The sequence below is a fragment of the Myotis brandtii genome, unplaced genomic scaffold (genome assembly GCF_000412655.1).
Source record: "Myotis brandtii unplaced genomic scaffold, ASM41265v1 scaffold86, whole genome shotgun sequence".
NCBI classification, from domain to species: domain Eukaryota; kingdom Metazoa; phylum Chordata; class Mammalia; order Chiroptera; family Vespertilionidae; genus Myotis; species Myotis brandtii.
The window spans coordinates 1,303,724-1,326,952 of NW_005371503.1; the positions used below are offsets into that span (position 1 = coordinate 1,303,724).

The window sequence follows — 23,229 nt, forward strand, 5'->3', positions numbered from 1 at the left end:
GTCCGGCTGGCTGAAGCCCGGCTGACTAAAGCAGGTTTCTGGGGTTTTGTTTAGTTTCTATATTTGCAACATAGTTGCTTAGAGTTGCAGCTGAGAGGCCGGCAAGGCAGGCGGGGCACCTGGCTTCCTCCATCACTGAAGCAAGCAAGCCTCCTGTTCGCTTCAGTGCATGGCTGCCGGCCGCCATCTTGGTTGGCAGTTAATTTGCATATCTCACTGATTAGCCAATGGGAAGGGTAGCGGATGTATGGCTAATTACCATGTTTCTCTTTTATTATATAGGATATATCGCTGGCACCAATTGTACACGTGTTTCGATCTGTCATTGTCAATCATGAATTTGGTTGACACTTCTATTATAGAGAAAGGGCAAATAATGATATTAAAATATTTAGTCTAATTAATTTCCTTTCAATGTGCACAAATTCATGCACTGGGCCACTAGTTTTTATTATAAACAAGAAGGTTGGATTAAAATTACAAACTAAGGACACACACTAAATCATAATTTCTACTCTAATTCCTTGAAAAATAATAGACAAAATATATCTTAAAGCCATAAACAACTAGAAAAACAAACAAGAACACCATGAACAGACAAGAAATGTTAAGGAAAGGGAAGGCAGGGTTGGATGGTTGGGTGGGAAGATATTAACCAAAGAACTTATATGCACAGATGCATAACTCATGGACACAAACGATAGGGAAAGACTTTTTAAACAAAATTCAGGAAGTGGCAACCATAAAGCAAGAAGTTATTAAAATTAAAACTTCTATGAATCAAAAGACATCTTAAAAGACTGAAAAGGTAAGCCACAGAATGGAAAAGATATTTAAAAACCCATGTAAGTGACAAAGAGATTCTATTAGAATAGTGATTTTTAACCTTTTTCATCTCATGGCACACATAAACTAATTATTAAGTTCTGAAGCACACCAAAAAATAGGTATAATTTTGATTCATTCACATCAAACGGCTATTGCTGTGCTGGCTGTTGTTATTTTTTTTATTTGATAAACTAAGGGGAAAAGAGGTCAGTGCCCCTGACTAACGAGACAGCTATTGCATGTTTTAAAAATTCCTGAGGCACACGAGTGTGCCACAGCACACCAATTGAAAATCACTGATCTAGAATATATAATGAATGCCTACAATTCAATTTTTAAAAAGACAACTAACCTAATTTTAAAAAAAGGCAAAAGATTTGACATGGTACTTCACAAAAGAAAATAACCAAATGACCACTGAGTATTTGAAATGATGTTCTACAACTGCAGTTATCAGAGAAAATGCAAATTAAAACCACAAGATATTACTATACATCCAAAAGAATGACTAAAACTAAAAACAAACAAATCAAGTGTCAATGAGAAAGTGGAGCAACTTCAAGTCTTAAACAGTGCTCGTGGGTATATAAATTAATACAACCACTTTGGAAAATCAAAAGAAGCCATCTGTATGTCTTCTTTGGAATGCCAATATATTAATTTATTCCATAGAGTTCAGAAAAAGAAAGTTACTAATTTTATGTTAGAGATCAAGGTAGTGATTAATTTTGGAGTGATTAACCAAAAAGAGGATATGGAGACTATTCCATTTTTTTTAATCTGGCTAGTGGTTACAGAGAAGTCTTCTTTTGTAAAAATTCAATGAGCTGTACATTTAAATTGGGCACTTCTCTGTATTCATGTTATACTTCAATTAAAAATGTTTTTACTTATTTTTTATTAAAGTATAGTTTCAGGTGATCAATTTAGTGATTTAGCGTTTATATACCTTATGATGTGATCACCATGATAAGTCTAGTAACCATATGTCATTTGTACAAAGTTATTACAATATTATTGACTAAATTCCCTATGCTGTGCATTACACCCTTGTGACTTATTTATTTTATAACTAGAAGTTTGTACCTTTTTCTTCATTTAAGTTTTTTATTGTTTAAAGTATTACATGTCTCCTTTTTCCCCTATTGACCTCTCCCCAGCCACTCCCACCCCCCAGCACATGCCCTCACCCTCCTACTGTCTGTGTCCGTTGGTTATCCTTATATGCATGCATACAAGTCCTTTGGTTGATCTCTTACCACCACCACCACCCCTCTTCCACTCCCCTGCCTTCCCTCTGAGGTTTCACAGTATGTTGGATGCTTCTGTGCCTCTGGATCTATTTTTGTTCACTATATTCCACAAATGAGTGAGATCATGTGATATTTATCTTTCTCCGACTGACTTATTTCACTTAGCATAATGCTTTCCATGTCCATCCATGCTGTTTCGAATGGTAGGAGTTCCTTCTTTTTTACAGCAGCGCAGTATTCCATTGTGCAGATGTACCACTGTTTTTTTAATCCACTCACTTGCTGATGGGCACTAAGGCTGTTTCCAAAGCTTACCTATTATAAATTGTGCTGCTATGAACATAGGGGTACATATATCCTTTCTGATTAGTGTTTCTGATTTATTGGGACATATTCCTAGAAATGGGATTACTGGGTCAGATGGGAGTTCCATTTTTAATTTTTTCAGGAAACGCCATACTGTTTTCCACAGTGGCCGCACCAGTCTGCATTCCCACCAGAAGTGCAAGAGGGTTCCTTTTCCTCCGCATCCTCAACAGCACTTGTCATTTGTTGATTTGTTGATGAAAGCCATTCTGACAGGTGTGAGATGGTACCTACCTCATTGTTGTTTTAATTTCCATCTCTCAAATGATTAGTGACTTTGAGCATGTTTTCATATGTCTCTTGGCCTTCTGTATGTCCACTTTCAAAAAGTGTCTAGTTAGGTCCTTTGCCCATTTTTTGATTGGATCATTTATCTTCCTTTTGTTAAGTTGTATGAGTTCCCTGTAAATGTTGGAGATTAAACCCTTATCGTATATAACATTGGCAAATATGTTCTCCCATGTAGTGGGCTCTCTTATTGTTTTGTTGATGTTTTCTTTTGCTGTGCAGAAGCTTTTTATTTTGATGTAGTCCCATTTGTTTATTTTCTCCTTGGTATCCATTATCCTAGGAACTGTATCGGTAAAGATATTGCTAAGACATGTGTCTGATATTTTGCTGCATATGGATTCTTCTAAGGTTTTTATGGTTTCCGTCATATGTTGAAGTCCTTTATCCATTTTGAGTTTATTTTTGTGTATGGTGTAACTTGGTCTAGTTTAATTTTTTTGCATGTATCTGTCCAATTTTCCCAACACCATTTATTGAAGAGACTGTATTGACCCCATTGTATGCTCGTGCTTCCTTTGTCGAATATTAATTGAGCATAATGGCTTCAGTAGATTTCTGGGTTCTCTGTTCTGTTCCATTGGTCTATATATCTGTTCTTGTGCCAATACCAGGCAGTTTTGAGAACTGTGGCCTTGTATTATAGCTTGTTATCTGTTATTGTGATCCCTCCAACTTTGTTTTTCTTTCTCAGGATTGCTGTGGCTATTCGGGGTCTTTTTTTATTCCATATGAATTTTTGGAGAGTTTGTTCTAGGTCTGTGAAATATGCCATTGGTATTTTAATGGGGAGTGCATTGAATCTATAGATTCCTTTGGGTAGTATGGACATTTTAATGCTGTTGATTCTACCAATCCATGAACATGGCCTATTCTTCCATTTGTTTATGCCTTCATCTATTTCTTTTTTCAATATCCTGTAGTTTTCCAAGTACAGGGCTTTTACCTCCTTAGTTAAGTTTATTCCTAGGTATCTTAATTTTTTGTTAATGGTAAATGGGATTGTCTTTTTAGTTTCTCTTTATGTAGGTTCATTATTAGTGTATAAAAAAGCCACAGATTTCTGGGTGTTAATTTTGTATCCTGCCACATTGCTAAATTCATTTATTAAGTTTAGTAGTTTTTTGATGGAGTCTTTAGAGAAGTTTGTACCTCTTATTCTCTCCTTCATCTTGTTCACCAATCTTCCCAGCCCCACCCCTCTGGCAAAATCAGTTTGGTCTTTGTATCTATTAGTCTATTTCTGTTTTGTTTTATTTCTCTGTTTGGTGTTTTGTTTTGTTTTTAGACTCCACATGTAAGTAAAATCATATGGTATTTATCTTTCTCTGACTTATCTCAATTAGCATCATACCCTCTAGGTACATTCATATTGCTGCAAATAGCAATATTTCATTCTTTTTAATGGCTGAATAATATTCCATTGTATATATGTACCACCACTTTTTTATCCACTTGTCTATTGATGGGCACTTGGGTTGCTTCCATATCTTGGCTATTGTAAATAATACTGCAATGAGCATATGGATGCATGTATCTTCAAATCAGTGTTTTTATTTTCTATGGTAAATACCAGAAGTGGAATTGCAGGGTCATAAGGCAGTTTCATTTTCAATTTTTTTATGAACCTCCCTCCTGTTTTACATAGTAGTGCACCAATTTACAGTTCCACCAACCACACATGAGGGTTTGCTTTTCTCCACAACAACACTTGTTATTGGTTGACTTTTCGATAATAGCCATTCTGACAGGTGTGATATATTTTATTTCCCTGATGATTAGGGATGTTGAGCATCTTTTCATAGGTCTGTTGGCCATCTGTAAGTCTTCTTTGCAGAAATGTCTATTGCAGTCCTCTGCCCATTTTTTAATTGGATTTTTTAGGCTTTTTGATGTTGAGTTATATGAATTTTGTTATGTATTTTGGTTAACACCTTATCAAATATATCATTTGTAAATAACTTTTCCCATTCAGTAGGCTGTCTTTTTATTTTGTTGATGGTTTCCTTTGCTATGCAAAGCTTTTTAGTTTCATGTATTCCCATTTGCTTATTTTTGCTTTTGGTGTCCTTGCTGAAGGAGACATATCCAAAAAAATATCTCTAAGATCAATGTCAAAGAGTTTACTGCCTATGTTTTCTACTAGGTATTAGGTCTTATATTTAAGACTTTAATCAACTAATAACAAACTATCAGAAAGAGAAATTAAGAAAACAATCCCATTTACAATTGCATCAAATAGAATAAAATACCTCGGAATAAATTTAATCAGGAAGGTAAAAGACCTATATTCTGAAAACTGTAAGACTTTGATGAAGAAAACTGAAGACAACACAAATAAATACCATAGGATGGGGATTGGAAAGATTAATATCATTAAATTATCTATATTACCCAAAGTAATCTATAAATTCAATGCAATCCCTATCAAAATACCAGTGACATTTTTCAGAGATCTACAACAAATAATCCTAAAATTTATATGAAACCACAAAAGACCTCGAATAACTCAAGCAATTTGAGAAAGAAGAACAAAGTTGGAGGTATCACGCTCCTTGATATCAAACTATACTACAAAGCCATAGAAATCAAAACAGTATAGTACTAGCACAAAAAAGACATAAAGATCAACAGAACAGAACAGACAAATAAACCCACACTTATGTGGTCAATTAATCTATGACAAAGAAGCCAAGAATATACAAGGGGAAAAGGACAATCTCTTCAATAAATGTTGTTGGGAAAACTGGACATATACATGCAAAAAATGAAACTGGATGCTTTGTTACACCATATACACAAATTTATTTCTAAAACTTTATTCAAAAATTATTTTAAAAAAGAATGAGAGTAAAATAATAATTTACAGATACACAAAAACTGAAATTTTTATACAACAGACCTTCACTAAATGAACATTAAAGGGTGTACTTCAGCCCGATCAGTGTGGATCAGTAGTTGAGTGTCGACCTATGAACAAGGAGGTCATGGTTCAATACCTGGTCTGCCCAGGTTGTGGGCTTGATCACTAGTAGGAGGTGTGCAGGAGGCAACCGAGCAATAAATCTATCTCATCATGGATGTTTCTACCTCTCTCTCCCTTTCCTTTCTCTCTCTGAAATCAATAAAAACTTTTTTTTTTTTAAAGAAAGAAGCAAAATATTACAGATAGCAGATTAAAGGAGTGGAGGTGAGGCCAGGGAGGTAGATAGGTAAGAGCCAAATAATGAAGACCCAGCATGCCCAGGTAAGGAATCAGAGCTCCACAGGGAACTAGGGTATTTTAAGAAGCAAAGAGATTGAATCAAACCTGTTCATATAATTCTGCATAGACTTCCAATTCATTTGTTTGCTAAAAATTCCTTTAAGACATAATTCAAGTATCATTTTAGTAACCCTCATTCCAATCTCACTGTAACCTACCCCTTTTATGAATTTCTGTAGCAGCTCTTAGAAGACAGTGTTTAGAGTATAGATCTCAACTGGCCAGTTGATTGCAGGGAGGACAAGTGCAGTTAGCAAATTAACTCATATACACTAGTGTCCACTATTTATACTATTTAAAAAGCAGTCTGTGGGGACCCTGGCCGGGTAGCTCAGTTGGTTAGAGCATCGTCCCAATATGCCAAGGTTGTGGGTTCAACCTCAGGTCAGGGTACATAAAGAAGCAACCAATGACTGCATAAATAAGTGGAACAACAAATCGATGTTTCTCTCTCTCCCTTCCTCTCTCTAAAAATCAATAAACACATAAAAAAAATAAAGTAGTCTGTGGGACAGAAATGTATAAAGCTAAAAAAATAATAACTCTAGACAGTAGACGAAGGAAACAACTAGCTAGAAGAGAAAATCCAAGTTTAATTTTGCCAATTTCTGTTTTGCTGATATCGTTCCAGAAAAAGAAAATGGTCACATGATAGGCACACAATATAGGAGTAATATAAGATTTTAAAAAATGTTCATGTTAACATACTTACTACTTATATTTTGTGAGGGACTATTAGCATGATGACAGTTTAAATTTCTTAAAACATGATCAATATTTTAAAAGCTTACATTAATGAAAATCCAAAATATTTGCTTTTGTGGATACCTGGGAGGTTTCCATTGTAGTCCACATCTTCTATGCCACATCCCCATTTAACTAGAAGTTGCAAACAGCCAAGTCGTCCATGAAAAGATGCATAATGTACAGGTTTCCATTCTCTCGCATCAGTTATGCTGGGATCCTAGAGGTAACATTCACAAGGACTAAGTTTCTTTCCATTTTGTAGGGGAAACACTAGTGTAGCAGTTTAACTCAGCAATTAAGAACTGGATATTGTTCTTAAAACTATAAGGCAAACACTAAATATAAAAGAAAAATGTTCTGAAACCACTGATTTGAACACACAAGCTAATAACATACTAATGAAATTTTATAAAATAGTCAGGCAACCAATCAATGTGTCTCTCTCATATTAATGTTTCTCTCTCTGTCTCTCCTCCACCCTTCCATTCTCTCTAAAAATCAATAGGAAAAAAATATATCCTCGGATGAGGATTAACAAAAGCAAACAACAAACAAAAAAGAGTTAATGAAAAAATACTAAGATTTTTTACATTTTCTCTATAGAAACACCAATTCTTACAATAATGACTACAATATAGGTAGTTATTTTCTTATCAGAAGTTATTTTTTACAACCATTGCGTAATATTAAAAACAAATGTAATAAATGAAATTTCTGGAGATATAAATCACTAGTGGCCCAGTGCACAAATTCGTGTACATTGAAAGGAAATTAATTAGAATATTTTAATATCACTATTCGCCCTTTCTCTATAATAGAACTATCAACCAAATTCACAACTGACAATGACAGATCAAAACTCCTTTCTCTCTCTGAAATCAATAAAAACTTTTTTTTTTTTAAAGAAAGAAGCAAAATATTACAGATAGCAGATTAAAGGAGTGGAGGTGAGGCCAGGGAGGTAGATAGGTAAGAGCCAAATAATGAAGACCCAGCATGCCCAGGTAAGGAATCAGAGCTCCACAGGGAACTAGGGTATTTTAAGAAGCAAAGAGATTGAATCAAACCTGTTCATATAATTCTGCATAGACTTCCAATTCATTTGTTTGCTAAAAATTCCTTTAAGACATAATTCAAGTATCATTTTAGTAACCCTCATTCCAATCTCACTGTAACCTACCCCTTTTATGAATTTCTGTAGCAGCTCTTAGAAGACAGTGTTTAGAGTATAGATCTCAACTGGCCAGTTGATTGCAGGGAGGACAAGTGCAGTTAGCAAATTAACTCATATACACTAGTGTCCACTATTTATACTATTTAAAAAGCAGTCTGTGGGGACCCTGGCCGGGTAGCTCAGTTGGTTAGAGCATCGTCCCAATATGCCAAAGTTGTGGGTTCAACCTCAGGTCAGGGTACATAAAGAAGCAACCAATGACTGCATAAATAAGTGGAACAACAAATCGATGTTTCTCTCTCTCCCTTCCTCTCTCTAAAAATCAATAAACACATAAAAAAAATAAAGTAGTCTGTGGGACAGAAATGTATAAAGCTAAAAAAATAATAACTCTAGACAGTAGACGAAGGAAACAACTAGCTAGAAGAGAAAATCCAAGTTTAATTTTGCCAATTTCTGTTTTGCTGATATCGTTCCAGAAAAAGAAAATGGTCACATGATAGGCACACAATATAGGAGTAATATAAGATTTTAAAAAATGTTCATGTTAACATACTTACTACTTATATTTTGTGAGGGACTATTAGCATGATGACAGTTTAAATTTCTTAAAACATGATCAATATTTTAAAAGCTTACATTAATGAAAATCCAAAATATTTGCTTTTGTGGATACCTGGGAGGTTTCCATTGTAGTCCACATCTTCTATGCCACATCCCCATTTAACTAGAAGTTGCAAACAGCCAAGTCGTCCATGAAAAGATGCATAATGTACAGGTTTCCATTCTCTCGCATCAGTTATGCTGGGATCCTAGAGGTAACATTCACAAGGACTAAGTTTCTTTCCATTTTGTAGGGGAAACACTAGTGTAGCAGTTTAACTCAGCAATTAAGAACTGGATATTGTTCTTAAAACTATAAGGCAAACACTAAATATAAAAGAAAAATGTTCTGAAACCACTGATTTGAACACACAAGCTAATAACATACTAATGAAATTTTATAAAATAGTCAGGCAACCAATCAATGTGTCTCTCTCATATTAATGTTTCTCTCTCTGTCTCTCCTCCACCCTTCCATTCTCTCTAAAAATCAATAGGAAAAAAATATATCCTCGGATGAGGATTAACAAAAGCAAACAACAAACAAAAAAGAGTTAATGAAAAAATACTAAGATTTTTTACATTTTCTCTATAGAAACACCAATTCTTACAATAATGACTACAATATAGGTAGTTATTTTCTTATCAGAAGTTATTTTTTACAACCATTGCGTAATATTAAAAACAAATGTAATAAATGAAATTTCTGGAGATATAAATCACTAGTGGCCCAGTGCACAAATTCGTGTACATTGAAAGGAAATTAATTAGAATATTTTAATATCACTATTCGCCCTTTCTCTATAATAGAACTATCAACCAAATTCACAACTGACAATGACAGATCAAAACACACGCGTGCGATTGGCACCAGAGAGAGCTTTATATGTAGTGCACATGCGCAAGTCAACTTAGCCATATATATATATCCAGCCCAGTGAAGCACCCCAACTTCTCTTTCAGGTAATTGTCAGCAACACAGCAATAAATATCAACATGAAGCAGATTATTATTGTAGATCATGCAGGGAGAACAAAGGGTAAAATATTTAACTGCAGCAGTGTTTAACTATATTCTACACAGTGAGAAAACCTGAAGTCATTTTCAAAGTTCCACCATTTCTTACTTTTTTTCAGTCGGGTCAAGTTTCTAAGCTTTCTAAATCTCCATTTTCTGGCTAAGGAAAAGAAAATAGGGCATGAATGGGAGGTGGGGAGTTAATGGGAGATAAGGACACATATGTAATACCTTAATCAATAAAGAACAAAAAATAGGATTCCACTGAGTCTGCTATCTACCTACTCCAGGACTTCTGTGAAGATCAAATGAGATAAGGCATGGGAAAATGCTTCACAGACATTTGGTTGAAGTGTAAAATGTTTCCACCTGCTATAAAGCAAGTCATATTCCTGGTCTGAAGAAATTGAAGGAGGCCAGTCGCTAGGGAGAGGAAGCCGAGTGTTGCTATGTGACGTTGTTACCCAGACGGACACTTAGCATATTAGCCTTTTATATATATAGATTATAATAATAAAAAGGCTAAGTGACTGACCGTCCGTTCGTCCAACCGGCCAACTGACCGGCTGGGACATATGACACACACTGGCAATTTAAAAATAAATATTGACTCGCGCATGCGCAATATTTGTCCCCGTCTGACATTGGCCTCCCATTTAAATTAATTTGAAGACAGTTTCCCATAATGCCAGCATTTGTGATGACCATTAATAAATCACAAGGACAAACTCTAGACAGAGTAGGAATATTCCTACCTGAACCCGTTTTCAGACATGGTCAGTTATATGTTGCTTTCTCTCGAGTTCGAAGAGTATGTGACATTAGAGTTGTAAATACTTCATCACAAGGAAAATTAGTCAAGCACTCTGAAAGTGTTTTTACTCTTAATGTGGTATATAGGGAGATACTAGAATAAGTTTAATCAATTTATCAGTCATTGTTTGTATCAATATTGTTTTTATATCATGTCTTTGTTGTTTTTATATCATGTTATTGTTATTAATCAATTTATTAATGTACTTATTAATGTATTTTCATATACATTTTACTAATTTTCTTTCATCTCTGACACTTCTATTATAGAGAAAGGGCAAATAGCAATATTAAAATATGTGTTCTAATTAACTTCCTTTCAATGTGAACAAATCCGTGCACCAGGCCACTAGTATGAAATAAGAGTTATACACAGAAATTCAGAAAGATTTACAATCATTGGTTAACATATGTTTAGAAGCTTCAGAATCTTCCCAGTTAAACTCTGAGCTGATATGAAGAACCCCATAGCCTCTGAAATAGTTTACACTACTAAATGGGTGTTTGGGGGTTTTTTGAAGATTTATCTAAATTATTACTCCTATGCTTAAAGATGGAAAAGCTAAAGAGAGAGATCAAATTACTTCCCTAAAGTCATAAAGGTTATTTTAAAAGTCAGGAAGAGATAACTGGGCTACCAAATGCTATTTCACTTATATGGTTATACATTCTCACATACTAGCAGGAATCCCTCACCACTCCACTCCGGAGCATTATTTGTAAAGTGAAAGAATGTCCATGTGTCGCAGCAAGATGTAAAGGAGTGCAACCACGATCATCTTTAGTTGCCAAATTTGCTCCATTGATTATAAGAGCCTAAAAATAGAGAAATAAGAATGAGTTTATGTTAAATCATAAATGTAGATTATTGCAGATTATTTAAAGGCAAACAATTTATTAACCTAGTCAGTGGTTGGCAAACTCATTAGTCAACAGAGCCAAATATCAACAGTACTTCTTCCACTGAGCCAAACCGGTTAGGGCATGTCAACAGTACTTCTTCAAAATAGACTCGCCCAGGCCGAAAACCGACTTCTGCACATGGGCCACAAAGTTTCAATCGCACTGTACACGTGCCCACACGTGGTATTTTGTGGAAGAGCCACACTCAAGGGGCCAAAGAGCCGCATGTGGCTCGCGAGCCGCAGTTTGCCGACCACGGGCCTAGGTAATTGCTATGTTCTTACATATGTGCCACAGGCAAAGTGTGAGAAGTTCTTAGCTAATCCAAAGAAAATGTTTGGGATCCTTTTTAACACTGCCCAGGAGATATTTATAATACCTGATTTCACAATCTGATTTGAGCATGGACATACAATTTATAAAGCACACTTTTCATGAGCACTGATTCATAACCACTAAGTTAAATACTTCAATGTTAAGCTAGTAAAACTGAAATTTAAACTTCCACTTTTTCAAAACAGAATCTTTTATTAACTTGGTTTTGGATAGAATAAAAGGATTTCATTATTAAAGTAACTAGTTCTAAGCTCCAAATCAAAGTTCTAACTACATCTGAGAAGATTCTATCTGAATTTACAATTGGCCCAGTTTCTGTATATGGGTTACATCAGATACAAGTACATCTCCCTATATAATGTACAGAGTAATTGCTTTAAAAAATTATTAGTGTCCTAGCTGGTTTGGCTCAGTGGATAGAGCATCAGGGCTGCGGACTGACGGGTCCCGGGTTCAATTCCAGTCAAGGGCATATGCCTGGGTTTTGGACTCAATCCCCAGTAGGAGGCATGTAGGAAGCAGCCCACCAATGATTATCTCTCATCATTGATGTTTCTATCTCTTCCTCTCCCTTCCTCTCTGAAATCAATAAAAATGTATTTTTTTTAAAAAGAGTTTTAGGTAGAATAACCATCATGATCTTATCTGATTCACATTAACAAACTAGTTAATAATCATCACAAACCATATATTGAGTGCTTACTATGTTTTAAAAGTCACCACAAAGAATATAAAGACTTATTAACATAGGGAATTAGGGCTGTGGAGAGACAAAGATAATCAACTATACAAAGCTGTCCTTGATAAGCAAGCACTAAACAGTATAGTACAAAAAAGGCATCACACCTGCCCTGAGAAGGGAGAGGTCACCTTGAGGAAGAGAAGGACAGTCAAGGCAGAGGGAATGTCTATTGCTCAGAAGGAAAGTATCAAGTAAAGCTTAAATGGAACCTGATGACTCCTAAAGTTACCATTTTCACTTCCTACTTCTCAAATTAATATCTCAACTCCAAATCCACCTGCAAAATGAGTGTCACCCCCACCATTGCAGAAATACAGCCAGCCTCACTCTACAGTGAGCTCTTAAGTTCAGTGGCATTACTTAAGCTTTATTCCCCTTAGTTTTATCCTGTAACTGATACTCTGCCTAATTCTTAAACTTCTTCCCTCACTTGCACAGCCCTAATGGATCCTGGCTCTACCCCTCAGACTTCCTCCTCCAAATTCCTTACTCTTTTCTCTGCTTCCTCCCATGCCTACTAGTAACATTCTTCAACTCTTGAGAATACTCTATTTTCTTCTCTATATTTCATTACTCCTCAAATCTTTGTCTCCAGCCTCCTTTAAATTGCCTAAACCTTCTGCACCTGAATGTCCTACAGGCACCTTAAACTTGAAATGTGCCAAATTAAACTCAACCTCTTTCCTCTCAAATCTCCCAACCTTCCAGATATCCCTATCTATAGTTTCATAATTAGCTATAATTCTGACTCAAAACTTTAACTTCTCACTATACTCTGTCAATGACTGCTTTGGAAGATGTCTTGAATCATTTTCTTTCCCACTGCCACCACCTAATTTCACCCTCGATAGTTAATGAGTACACCAAAAATCTTTGTCTTCTTGCCTCCAAACTCTCTCTTCATCCTAGGTAATCCTGAATACATTTCACAAGAATAATTTCCTGCCCTGTCCGGTTTGGCTCAGTGGATAGAGCATTGGCGTGCAGACTGAAGGGTCCCAGGTTCGATTCCAGTCAAGGGCATGTACCTTGGTTGGGGGTACATCCTCAGTGGGGAGGTGTGCAGGAGGCAGCTGATTGATATTTCTCTCTCATCGATGTTTCTAACTCTCTATCCCTCTCCCTTCCTCTCTGTAAAAAATCAATAAAATATATATTTTTTAAAAGAATAATTTCCTGAAATAGTGCTTTCATTACATCATTCCATGTGCATTTGTACATATGTGTGTATATATATGTGAATGTATACATATATATGTAGTATGTGCATAAAACCTCTTTCCTATATAAGTGAAAGTTAAATCTCTATTCTACTTCCCATTTTACAAACTAGCTTATCCAAACTTCGTTACAGTCCACAGAACAAACCATCTACACTCAGTCAAACTTATGTTATAGTATATCCCCTGAACACATCTCATTTTTCCAATTCAGGGACTTCACATAGAATTACAGCATAGAGATTAAGAGGACAAAGTATAGGTTCAAATCCATGCTTTGTCACTTATTTAGCAAGGTACTTTACTTTCTGAATCTGTTTCCTAATCTATAAAAAGTGGAACTCATAAGAGTATTGTATTAAATGAGGTGATGCATGGGAGACTGATTTGACACATTAAAAATGTTCAATAAATGATCATCATCATTTTTAATTGCTCCTGACATATTCCCTACCAATAATGCTTCTTTACTACTTACCTCTTTAAAATCAACCCATTCCTTTAGGCTTAGCTGAAATTGTATTTCCTCCAGTTATACTTTCTCTAACTCCAGCTAAGTTCTATAATTCTTCTCATCTGTACTTTTTATTAAAACCTTAATCATAAAATGTGCTTTGTATTGCTTTGTAATGTACTGAGCAGAGCTCCTGTCATTCCAAACAGAATCTCAGGTTTCTTATAGGCAAGGAGTGTTTGCTTATATGATTTTGTATTTCTCCAAATTCCAGTCTATTGTACACTGATTAAATCCAGCTACTCTAGTAAATTAGAGTAGCTGTCACATATTAATGTGCTATTCTAGCTAGGAAACACATTAAATAAGGAATTTTAGGCATGGAAAGCTATAAAGGAGATAATCTGTGCATGAATGTGACATCCCTTAAAACAATCTAGACAGATAATCAACTACTTTGAAGATAAAAGGGCCTCTTCTCATATATCATTTGCTTAAGTAGATAGTTGATACCAAAATATCTAAGACATGGAATCCAATAAGTTCTTATTTAGAAGTAAATCTATAGGATCAAATTATTAGAATAAAAGCAACAGCTTAACAAACTATGCTAAAGTAAACTTATTGAATTTTTAAAAAGTAAACAAAATTATTACCTGCATACAAGCATCCTGACCCCTGATTGCAGCTATGTGAGCTGCTGTCCAGCCTCTCATAGTTGCTTGTGTAATATCAGCTCCATGCCAGAGGAGCCAATGAAGGCACTAAGTTAAGAAAATAACCATGTTAATAAGTGATAAGATAGATGTTTTAAACATTTTTATATCTTTTAAATTTAGTCTGTCATCCAGAAATACTGTAGCCTGAGAAACATCATTAAGTGAATGAGGGAGCCAGGTGTAAGCACAAGCACAATGACAGGACACCAACATCAGGCCTTACTGTTGGGTAAACAATAGCAGTAGGGACTGTGACAAACTGGAGATGCCATTCCTTGTCAATAAGGTGCAGATGACACTCAATTCCAGCCAGTTGTTGCTGTGACTAAAGTGCTGATCCAAATCTTATGTTTGCCAATACTGTACAAGCCAAACAAAAAACATATGTGTGAGCCAAATTCACTTAAGGGCTACTAGTTTGCAACCTCTGCCATAGATTTTATTTTTTGTTTTGTTGTGTTTTTTCCATAGATTTTGAATGGGTCGAGAAACTTCTGTATCAAGGCAAACTTTGTTATTCTGATGATATTCTCTAAAAAGAGGTTTATATAAAAAGGGGGGTGGTAGGAATCAAATGCATCTTCATTTAAGATGTATTACTGTCATTATATGTTCAAGTTTGTAGACTCTACCTTCAAGAAGTTTCTTTTTAAAAAAATTGACTATCATTGGAATCACAGCCCTATCATTTGTTGAAAGCTTACCAATAGGTATCATTTGCCTGTCACAGAGATTAGTGGCCAGTAATATATTTTTTTAAAAGTTCAACTTCACTAATAATCACTGTAAATAATTCATTTATTCAATAAATATTTGTGTGTACACTACTATGTACTAACACTGTTTAGATACTGGAATAAAACCATTATAAACATTCATGCATAGGTTTTTTTAATTGTTCTAGGTAAATACTAGTATGTGGAAGTGAGATTGCTAGAACACAGATAAGTATATTCAACTTTATAAGAAACTGCCAAACTGTTTTCCAAAGTGGCTGCATCATTTTATACCTCTGCCAGCAATGTATAAGAGTTCCATTTATTACATATCTTTGCCAATACTTTATATTGTCATTTCTTGAATTATCTGTGGGGGGTTGGTTTTTTTTGTTTGTTTTTTTGACATTCTAATATGTGTGTAGTGGCATTTTTTGTGGTTTTAACTTGTATTTCCTTAATGTCTAATGATGATGAATATCTTTTCATGTATTCAACTGCCATCTATATTATCTTTGAGTAAGTGTCTATTGAAGTTATTTGCCGTTTTTTAATTGTTGTTTTTTTTTTCTTTTCTTACTAGAGTTGTGAGTCTCTTATTCTGGTTTCAAGTTCAGATACATGATTTGCAGAGATTTTTTCCTATGCTTTCTTCTAGAAGTTTTATAAGATTAAGTTTCAAATTTGCCTATAATCTGCTTTGAGTACATTTTTCTATATGTTGCCAGGTATGAGTCAGTATTTGTTCTTTTTTACATATGAATGTTCAATTATGCCAGCACCATTTAATGAAATTAATATCTGCTCTCCATTAGATTACATGTTCACCCTTATCAAAAATCAAAGGACAAATAAGCAGGAATTCAGAAATGGGTAAATAAGGAGCTTGGCAAATCCTCCCTGAGAAGCAATGATAAAACTAGACAAAGTTGTCAAAAACAACAATTTAAAGACTGGAAACTGACCAAAGGCATATAATAAAATGAGAAGCATATATATGAGAAAATCTACTGAATCTCAGTAAGAACAGGAGACTGAAACTACAGCTTCACCTATCCCTGCTGGACAGCTCCACTGCTCTGCTGGAGGGGTTGACTTTATTAGGAGCTGAACACATAAAATTCCATGCCCAGACACATTGTCAAAAACAATTCTGCTCCTCAGAACAATCCAAGAAAGCCAACATCAGAGCTAGCCTAAAGTCATGATACTGGTTGGGGCATGCACAAAACTAAAGACTACCCAGAAAATTAATAGGAAATTCCAAAAAATGAGATGGCCAAAGTGGTCCTTACTAAGATTCCATTTATCCCTTGTGATCTAAAAGGCTGTGTGCATGTACAAGGCTGCTCAGACCCAGAAAAGACTGAAGAGGGACTAAGTTGACAAGATATCCCTGGCTAAATATGAGGCCTTGCAAACATATTTTTTTTAAAAAGATGTTAGGCTGGCTTGTAAGCTGCTTGAATTTTGAAAACATTCTCCACACAGACCCATCAGTAAAAGATTAAATCCTTACGGTATTTAAGCACATGCTCTCATAAGTCACTGGCTGACCACTAAAATATGGAGGCCCAGGGGTGAACCCTAGGGAGCCAGGCTTAAAAATAAAAACAAGAATTAAAAGAGGGAACAACTGAGCAGTGGCCATACACTGTTAGGAAAACAGACTCCACAAAATTAGTCTAGGCAAGTAAATAAACACACAGGAACAACCATGCCTGGGTAGGGGTGAAGGGGTAGGATCAGACTCCAGAGTTGCCACAATATATAATCTAAAATGTCTAGTTTCAAAATGTCCAAATATGTTGGGAGATGAGATTGGAGATATGTCTACTGTATTAATTAGTCTGAACTTTATCCTATAGATAGGAGTTAAGTAATATCAGATTTTAGTTTTAGAGTGGTAACTTTGTATACAGAATATGAACTAGAGATAGACAAGACAAAAATCAAGAAAATCTATTAGATCTAAGGCAGTAGCTATCAGGATGAAGAGTACAAATTCAAAAGACAAAGATGGAATAGAATCAAAGGACCTAGTGATCAGTTCCTACTGCATCAATGTGCACCATGTAGGGCACCTTCAACTACACAAATGTCGATGTGTACTGCTTCTGTAAAAAATTGACACAACTCAAGCAGACTTTTCAAAATAGGTCACATTTGGTGCTTCTCAGATTTCTGAGGAAATTAATTTCTTTGTATTGTATATTACAATGAGCACCAACTGACAATATTGTTTTATAATAGTTCTGTGGGGTTTTTTCCTGAGGTTGTTATTAAACAAATACTTTAGGTGGTGAAAAAGAAATTGAGAAAAAAATTAAGAAAGGGATAGAAAAGAATAACAGCTTAGTTTTATAGCAACTGAATTTGAAATGCTAGTCAGATATGCATGAGCTGTTGATCAGGCACGATATATAAACCAGGATTAAGGAGAGGAAGCAAAACCATGCATTTTATGTAGACACTGGAGGCCTGGTGCACGGATTCGTACACCAGTGGGGTCCCTCAGCCTGGCCTGTGCCCTCTCGCAATCCGGTACCCCTCGGGGATGTAGTAGTGTGCTCAGCGGCAGGTGCCAGGGAGGAGCCTGAGCCCAGGCTGGGCGCCACTGCTCCTGCTCATCCCGACCCCACTGTGCCTGCGGCTGCCGCCACTTGGTAGCGCTGCCACGAAAGCAGGAGAGGCTCACGCTGCTGGGCGGTGCTCCTGCTGTGGGAGCACACTGACCACCTGGGGGACAGCTCTTGCATTGAGCGTCTGCCCCCTGGTGGTCAGTGCACATCATAGTGACCAGTCAACGGGTCGTTCAGTCGCTTAGGCTTTTATGAATATAGATGATAAAGCCAATGAAGTCTAAGAAACTGCCTGGAGAGAGAAGGCAAAATCATAGAAATACCTATCTTTATATTTTAGGCAGGGTAGGTTAACCAAAGAAGCCTAAGTGAGAGTAATCAGAGAAGCTGAAAGGATACCAGGAAATAGATTAAATTAAAGGTATATCGAGAAGCCCTATTCTATTGGAATATGGCAGAGTAAAATCAGTATTTCATCTCTTCAAAATCATCCAAAAAAAGAAAGAGAGAAAAACAGGGAGAAAACCCCATCTTTGATGAAAGTAGAAGACATCTGAAACTCAAACCACAAAAACAGATGGGAAAGCTGCCAAATTATAGATCAAAGAGGGATGTAGGAGGAAACAGCAGAGAAAATCCCCACCCAGGGCTGTATATGCAGAAAGAGCCATCAAGGCACATTTCTGCCAGCTGAGAGGAAGTCACTAAAAGGCCAAAGGGAAATCCTTATTTACAACAATTCAAGTGAGGCACACAAACTGGTGGAGAGAGATTCTCCAAACCAGATTTGGTTCCAAGAAGCAGAGAAGCCCAAACAAACAAGAAATCACACAGAGAAGCCATTTTCATAGAAAGCAGTCTCTGCCTGTGTAGCAGGGGGGAATGTCTGCATAGTGAATAGACCCACTGCAGCCCACAAGCTGGGGAAATGTAGTAGCTAAAATAAGCTCTCCATACACAACCTTGAATCATGAGAAAAATTTTAGTTAGCTTTGTACCTAGTCCAAGAATAAGAAGTTTTGCATTTAAAAATTCACTAAGAATGCTTGTACTAGCTAAAAATTGAAACCAACTAAATATCCATCAGTTGAAAAATGAATAAATTCTGATATTAGTCTAAGAATAGACTATTACAATATGGCTGAAAGAAATAAACTAGCATACATATATCTAATCACATGTATCAAGCTGCAGAATGTTAGTTATATCATGTAGATAAAATATGTCATTTAGAGCAATGATATAATCATATGCAATAACAGCATAAAATATAGATAGGAATAATAAACACCAAATTCAGGGTAATAGTTGTCTCTGGATTTGGAAGGAGAGAAATAGTGCCTGGAGGGGTGCTCAGGGATTTCAAATGTACCTATAATATTCCATTTGTTTTCTAAAAATCTGAAGCAACTATAGCAAAAAACATTAAGATTTAAGAGAACGAGGTATTCATTCTGTTATCCTCTTTAAGTTACCCTTTATGCTTTCCTTTGGAACCCAGCTACCACACTGTGAGGAGGTACAAACTAGCAAGGTGGAGAATCTTCACAAATAGGCCCACAAAGAAAAACTAAGGTGCCCAGAGCCAGCATATACCAGACAGCTGTGTGAACAAGCCTTCAGGACCCAACCCCAGCTTTCCAATCTGTAGCTGAAGCCCCAGACATCATGGAGCAGAGACAAGCTGTGTCTGAGAACCAAACTCCTCGCTCAGTCCTGAGCATAAATAAATGGTTATTTTATGCCACCAAGTTTTGGGATAATTTGTTATAAAGCCATTGTAAGTAAACAAAACACCTAATGATAGACTGAATTAAAAAAGAAATTACTTGCAATGCCTCAGTCCTGTTTGCTAAATTTATAAAAGTGCTAACAGTTGTAAACTTATCCCAGTTTTATTTAGCTTACCTCCAAACTTCCCGAATGCGCTGCCCAATGTAAAGGGGTAAATTTATGGAGAATATCAACTTCATTAATGCTGACTCCACGTTCTACTATTTCTGAAAGCTGCTTTACATCTCCAGCGCGTACTGCATCATGTATGCTACTAAAATGCACCTTCTTCCTGGCGCCTACTGAAAAATCAAATTGCTTAAAATATATTACAATGCCAAAAAATAGAAAAAGACTAAAGCAATAAGACAAAAGAAAGCACAAAATCACTTTGACTTTCCAAATAATTTAATACAAAGATATTTATGATTAACATCTTCTTAATCAGACTTCCATTTCAGTTCTAATGTCTAAAAAGCATGGAAGTATCATTCCCTTATACACAGGAGAAAACAAACTGAAAACCAGTAACTTTTCTTAGACTGATCAGAGAACTGAGGTCTCGGCAAACTACCACCCTGAATCTGGAAAGATGGGCAAATACAGAGAAACACAGTTAAGCTCAGCTCACCTAGAGCAGAAGCCACTGGAGCCATGAAGAACTAGAAGCACTTAAATGGGGAATCATTGAGGGATTTTAAACAGAAGACTAATAATGATCAGATTTGTAATGCTGGATTTATGGGACTGGCTGCAGGTGAGGGGAATTCATTGGGGAGCAAAAATGCAACACTAGAGATTCAGGGAGACTATGTAAGAAAATAGCTATGGTATCTACACCAGAAAGATTGAGATCCTCAACCCAGAGAATGGCTTTGGAAACAGAATATTCAAAAAATACTATAAAAACAGGTTGAACTGAATTTGGATGTAATAGTGGGAAAAATAAGGAAAGAGTATTGGGATAACTTCAAGGAGTCTGGCTTAGTTCTCTGAGTGGTGTGGCACAATTGAGACAGTAAACACTGGAGGACAGAGAAGACATGTGGATACAAAATTATTTTATTTTTGAATTTTTAAAACATATTTTTATTGACTTCAGACAGGGAGAGAGAAACATCAATGATAAGAATTACTGATCAGCTGCCTCCTGCATGACCCCTACTGGGGATGGAGCCCGCAACCTGGGCATGTGCCCTTGACCAAAATCAAACCAGGGACCCTTCAGTATGCAGGCCGACACTCAATTCACTGAGCCAAACAGGCTAGGGCTATTTTAAAACATATTTTTATTGACTTCAGAGAGGGAGAGAGAAACATCAATGATAAGAATTACTGATCAGCTGCCTCCTGCACGCCCCCTACTGGGGATGGAGCCCGCAACCTGGGCATGTGCCCTTGACCAAAATCAAACCAGGGACCCTTCAGTATGCAGGCCGACACTCAATTCACTGAGCCAAACAGGCTAGGGCTATTTTTTTTTTTTAATCTTTACCCAAGGATATGTTTTTATTGATTTTAGAAAGAGATGAAGGGCAGTGAGAGAGAGAGAAAGAAACATCAATCAGTTGCCTCCCATACACGCCCGGACCAGGGATCAAAACCAAAACCTAGCTATGTGTCCTGATAAGGAATCAAACCAGCAACCCTTTGGTGTAGAGCAAGCATGTCCAACTCGTGGTCCCCGGGCCGCATGGGGCCCACAATGAATATTTTTGCAGCCCAGCCAATAAATATATCAGTATGTAAGAAACGTTTTAATAAAAATTTCATAACTTAATATTTACAATATCCTGTTATACATAACTAGAGGCCTGGTGCATGAAATTCATGCATGGGTAGGGTCCCTAGGCGGTAGGTGATCAAGGCCAATAGGGGCCTTCCAGCTGCCAGCAGGGGCCTTCCTTCACTCTGCCTCCTGGTGGTCAGCGCACGTCATAGCGAGCGATAGCACTCCCAGGCTCTCAGTGGAACTCCTGCAGGGACACTTTGCCTATTAGCCTTTTATACACATAGATTATTAATAACAAACTAATGACTGATTACTATAATCGTTGCATTCATTTCCCTTACATGCCTTACGTGCAGGTGCACCATTCCTCTCCACGAATACTAGCAGTAAATATTTTTAGCAACCATTTGCCATGTCATCAGTCTTGGACTGACTTGTTTGGTGTGCGCAACAGGAAATATTTCACTTTTGGAGAACAAGAAATAGGTTTATTTGTGTTATAATTATTAATTTATACAGTTATTCAGTGTCTGGTAAGTTAATATTCAAAAAAAAGATTTTTATTAAAATGTTCTATTATTTTTGTTAACACTTATTTCAGCCCTTTGTATTCAGTATCAAAATAAACCTATGTTTCTATGAAAATTGAAGCTTTTGTTTTTTTTGCGGCCCACATAAACTTAAACCTTGTTAGCCGTTGAGTTTGACATGCTTGGTATATAGAGGATGACGCTCCAACTAACTGAATCACCCAGCCAGGGCCAAAATTACACTGCAGACATGTGGATTTTAAGGTGCCCCAGAAGAGTTCCAGAAGGGACTTCTACATGAGTCTGCAGCTCAGAGGAGAGATCTGGAGTTCAGATCTCAGTAGTAGATGTGTCCAGCGTTAGGTAGGTTTTTCTGATGCCCGTAAACTGGAACCAATGGCACTCTACTCTTCTTTATAATATTCACCACACTAGTCATTGTTTGCTCAGTATTTATCTTCCCAGTAGAAGGTAAGGAATATGCCTATCTTCTTAATATCCTTAAGACAGAGCACATATTCGGCACTCAATAAATATTTACTGCATGGTTGAATGAATAACATAGATCTGGAAGTCCTCAGTAGGGCTGAAGTCATAGTACATAACATAAAGCGCCAGCGATGGCACTGGGGGGCGGGAGGGAGAGAGAGAGAAGCAACATTTAAGGAGAGGATGGAAGAAAAGTCAGCCAAGAAAAGGGAGAGTCAACAGAGTGGGAAGAAGAAAACCAGGTAAGTCTAATGTCATCTCCACAGGGTCAAATGCTTCAGAGAAGTCAAGTAAGAACTTAAAAGGGTTCATAAGATTTAACAAGCGTGGACATCACTGGGCGAGAAGTTTCGGGAATGTGCAGAGGGGAAGGGAGTAAAGCTAAAATGAGGAAGGTCTGGGACCTACTGGAAATAGGTCACTTAGGCGGAAAGAGGAGTGACAGCGGAGAAAGGGAACGGCCAGAAAAGACAAGGCTGATGTGGGCAGAAGTGCGGGAGGGCGCGTGGCAGCGACGAGGGTCGTCGAAGGCAATTAACCGGACTCACACGGGGTTGCCGACTCCGTGAAGGAAGCGGAGGGGTCCGAACGAGGCACCCCGGGCATGGTGCGATCCCACGGGCGCCGAGGGGGAGGCGAATCCTGGCCCCTGCTGCTGCGGCGGTCTTCACTCGCTGTC

At 36.9% G+C, this 23,229-nt stretch overlaps 1 protein-coding gene across 3 annotated transcripts in view; it reads right to left on the bottom strand.

Annotated features, from left to right (window-relative positions):
- Positions 1–23,223, bottom strand: part of ANKRD42 (ankyrin repeat domain 42) — a 52,194-nt gene extending 28,971 nt beyond the window's left edge. The window contains exons 1-6 of one of the 3 annotated variants that reach the window (XM_014532226.1): positions 23,099–23,223; positions 19,935–20,101; positions 16,964–17,044; positions 14,666–14,773; positions 11,051–11,170; positions 8,598–8,733 (exon numbers count right to left, since the gene is read on the bottom strand). In XM_014532226.1, the coding sequence (XP_014387712.1) occupies positions 8,598–8,733; positions 11,051–11,170; positions 14,666–14,773; positions 16,964–17,044; positions 19,935–20,101; positions 23,099–23,156 (670 nt within the window). In that variant the 5' untranslated portion in view covers positions 23,157–23,223. The remainder of the gene's footprint in view (positions 1–8,597; positions 8,734–11,050; positions 11,171–14,665; positions 14,774–16,963; positions 17,045–19,934; positions 20,102–23,098) is intronic. The other 2 variants (XM_014532227.1, XM_005884818.2) reach the window with 2 other exon arrangements.
- Between the last annotated feature and the right edge of the window lie 6 nt (positions 23,224–23,229).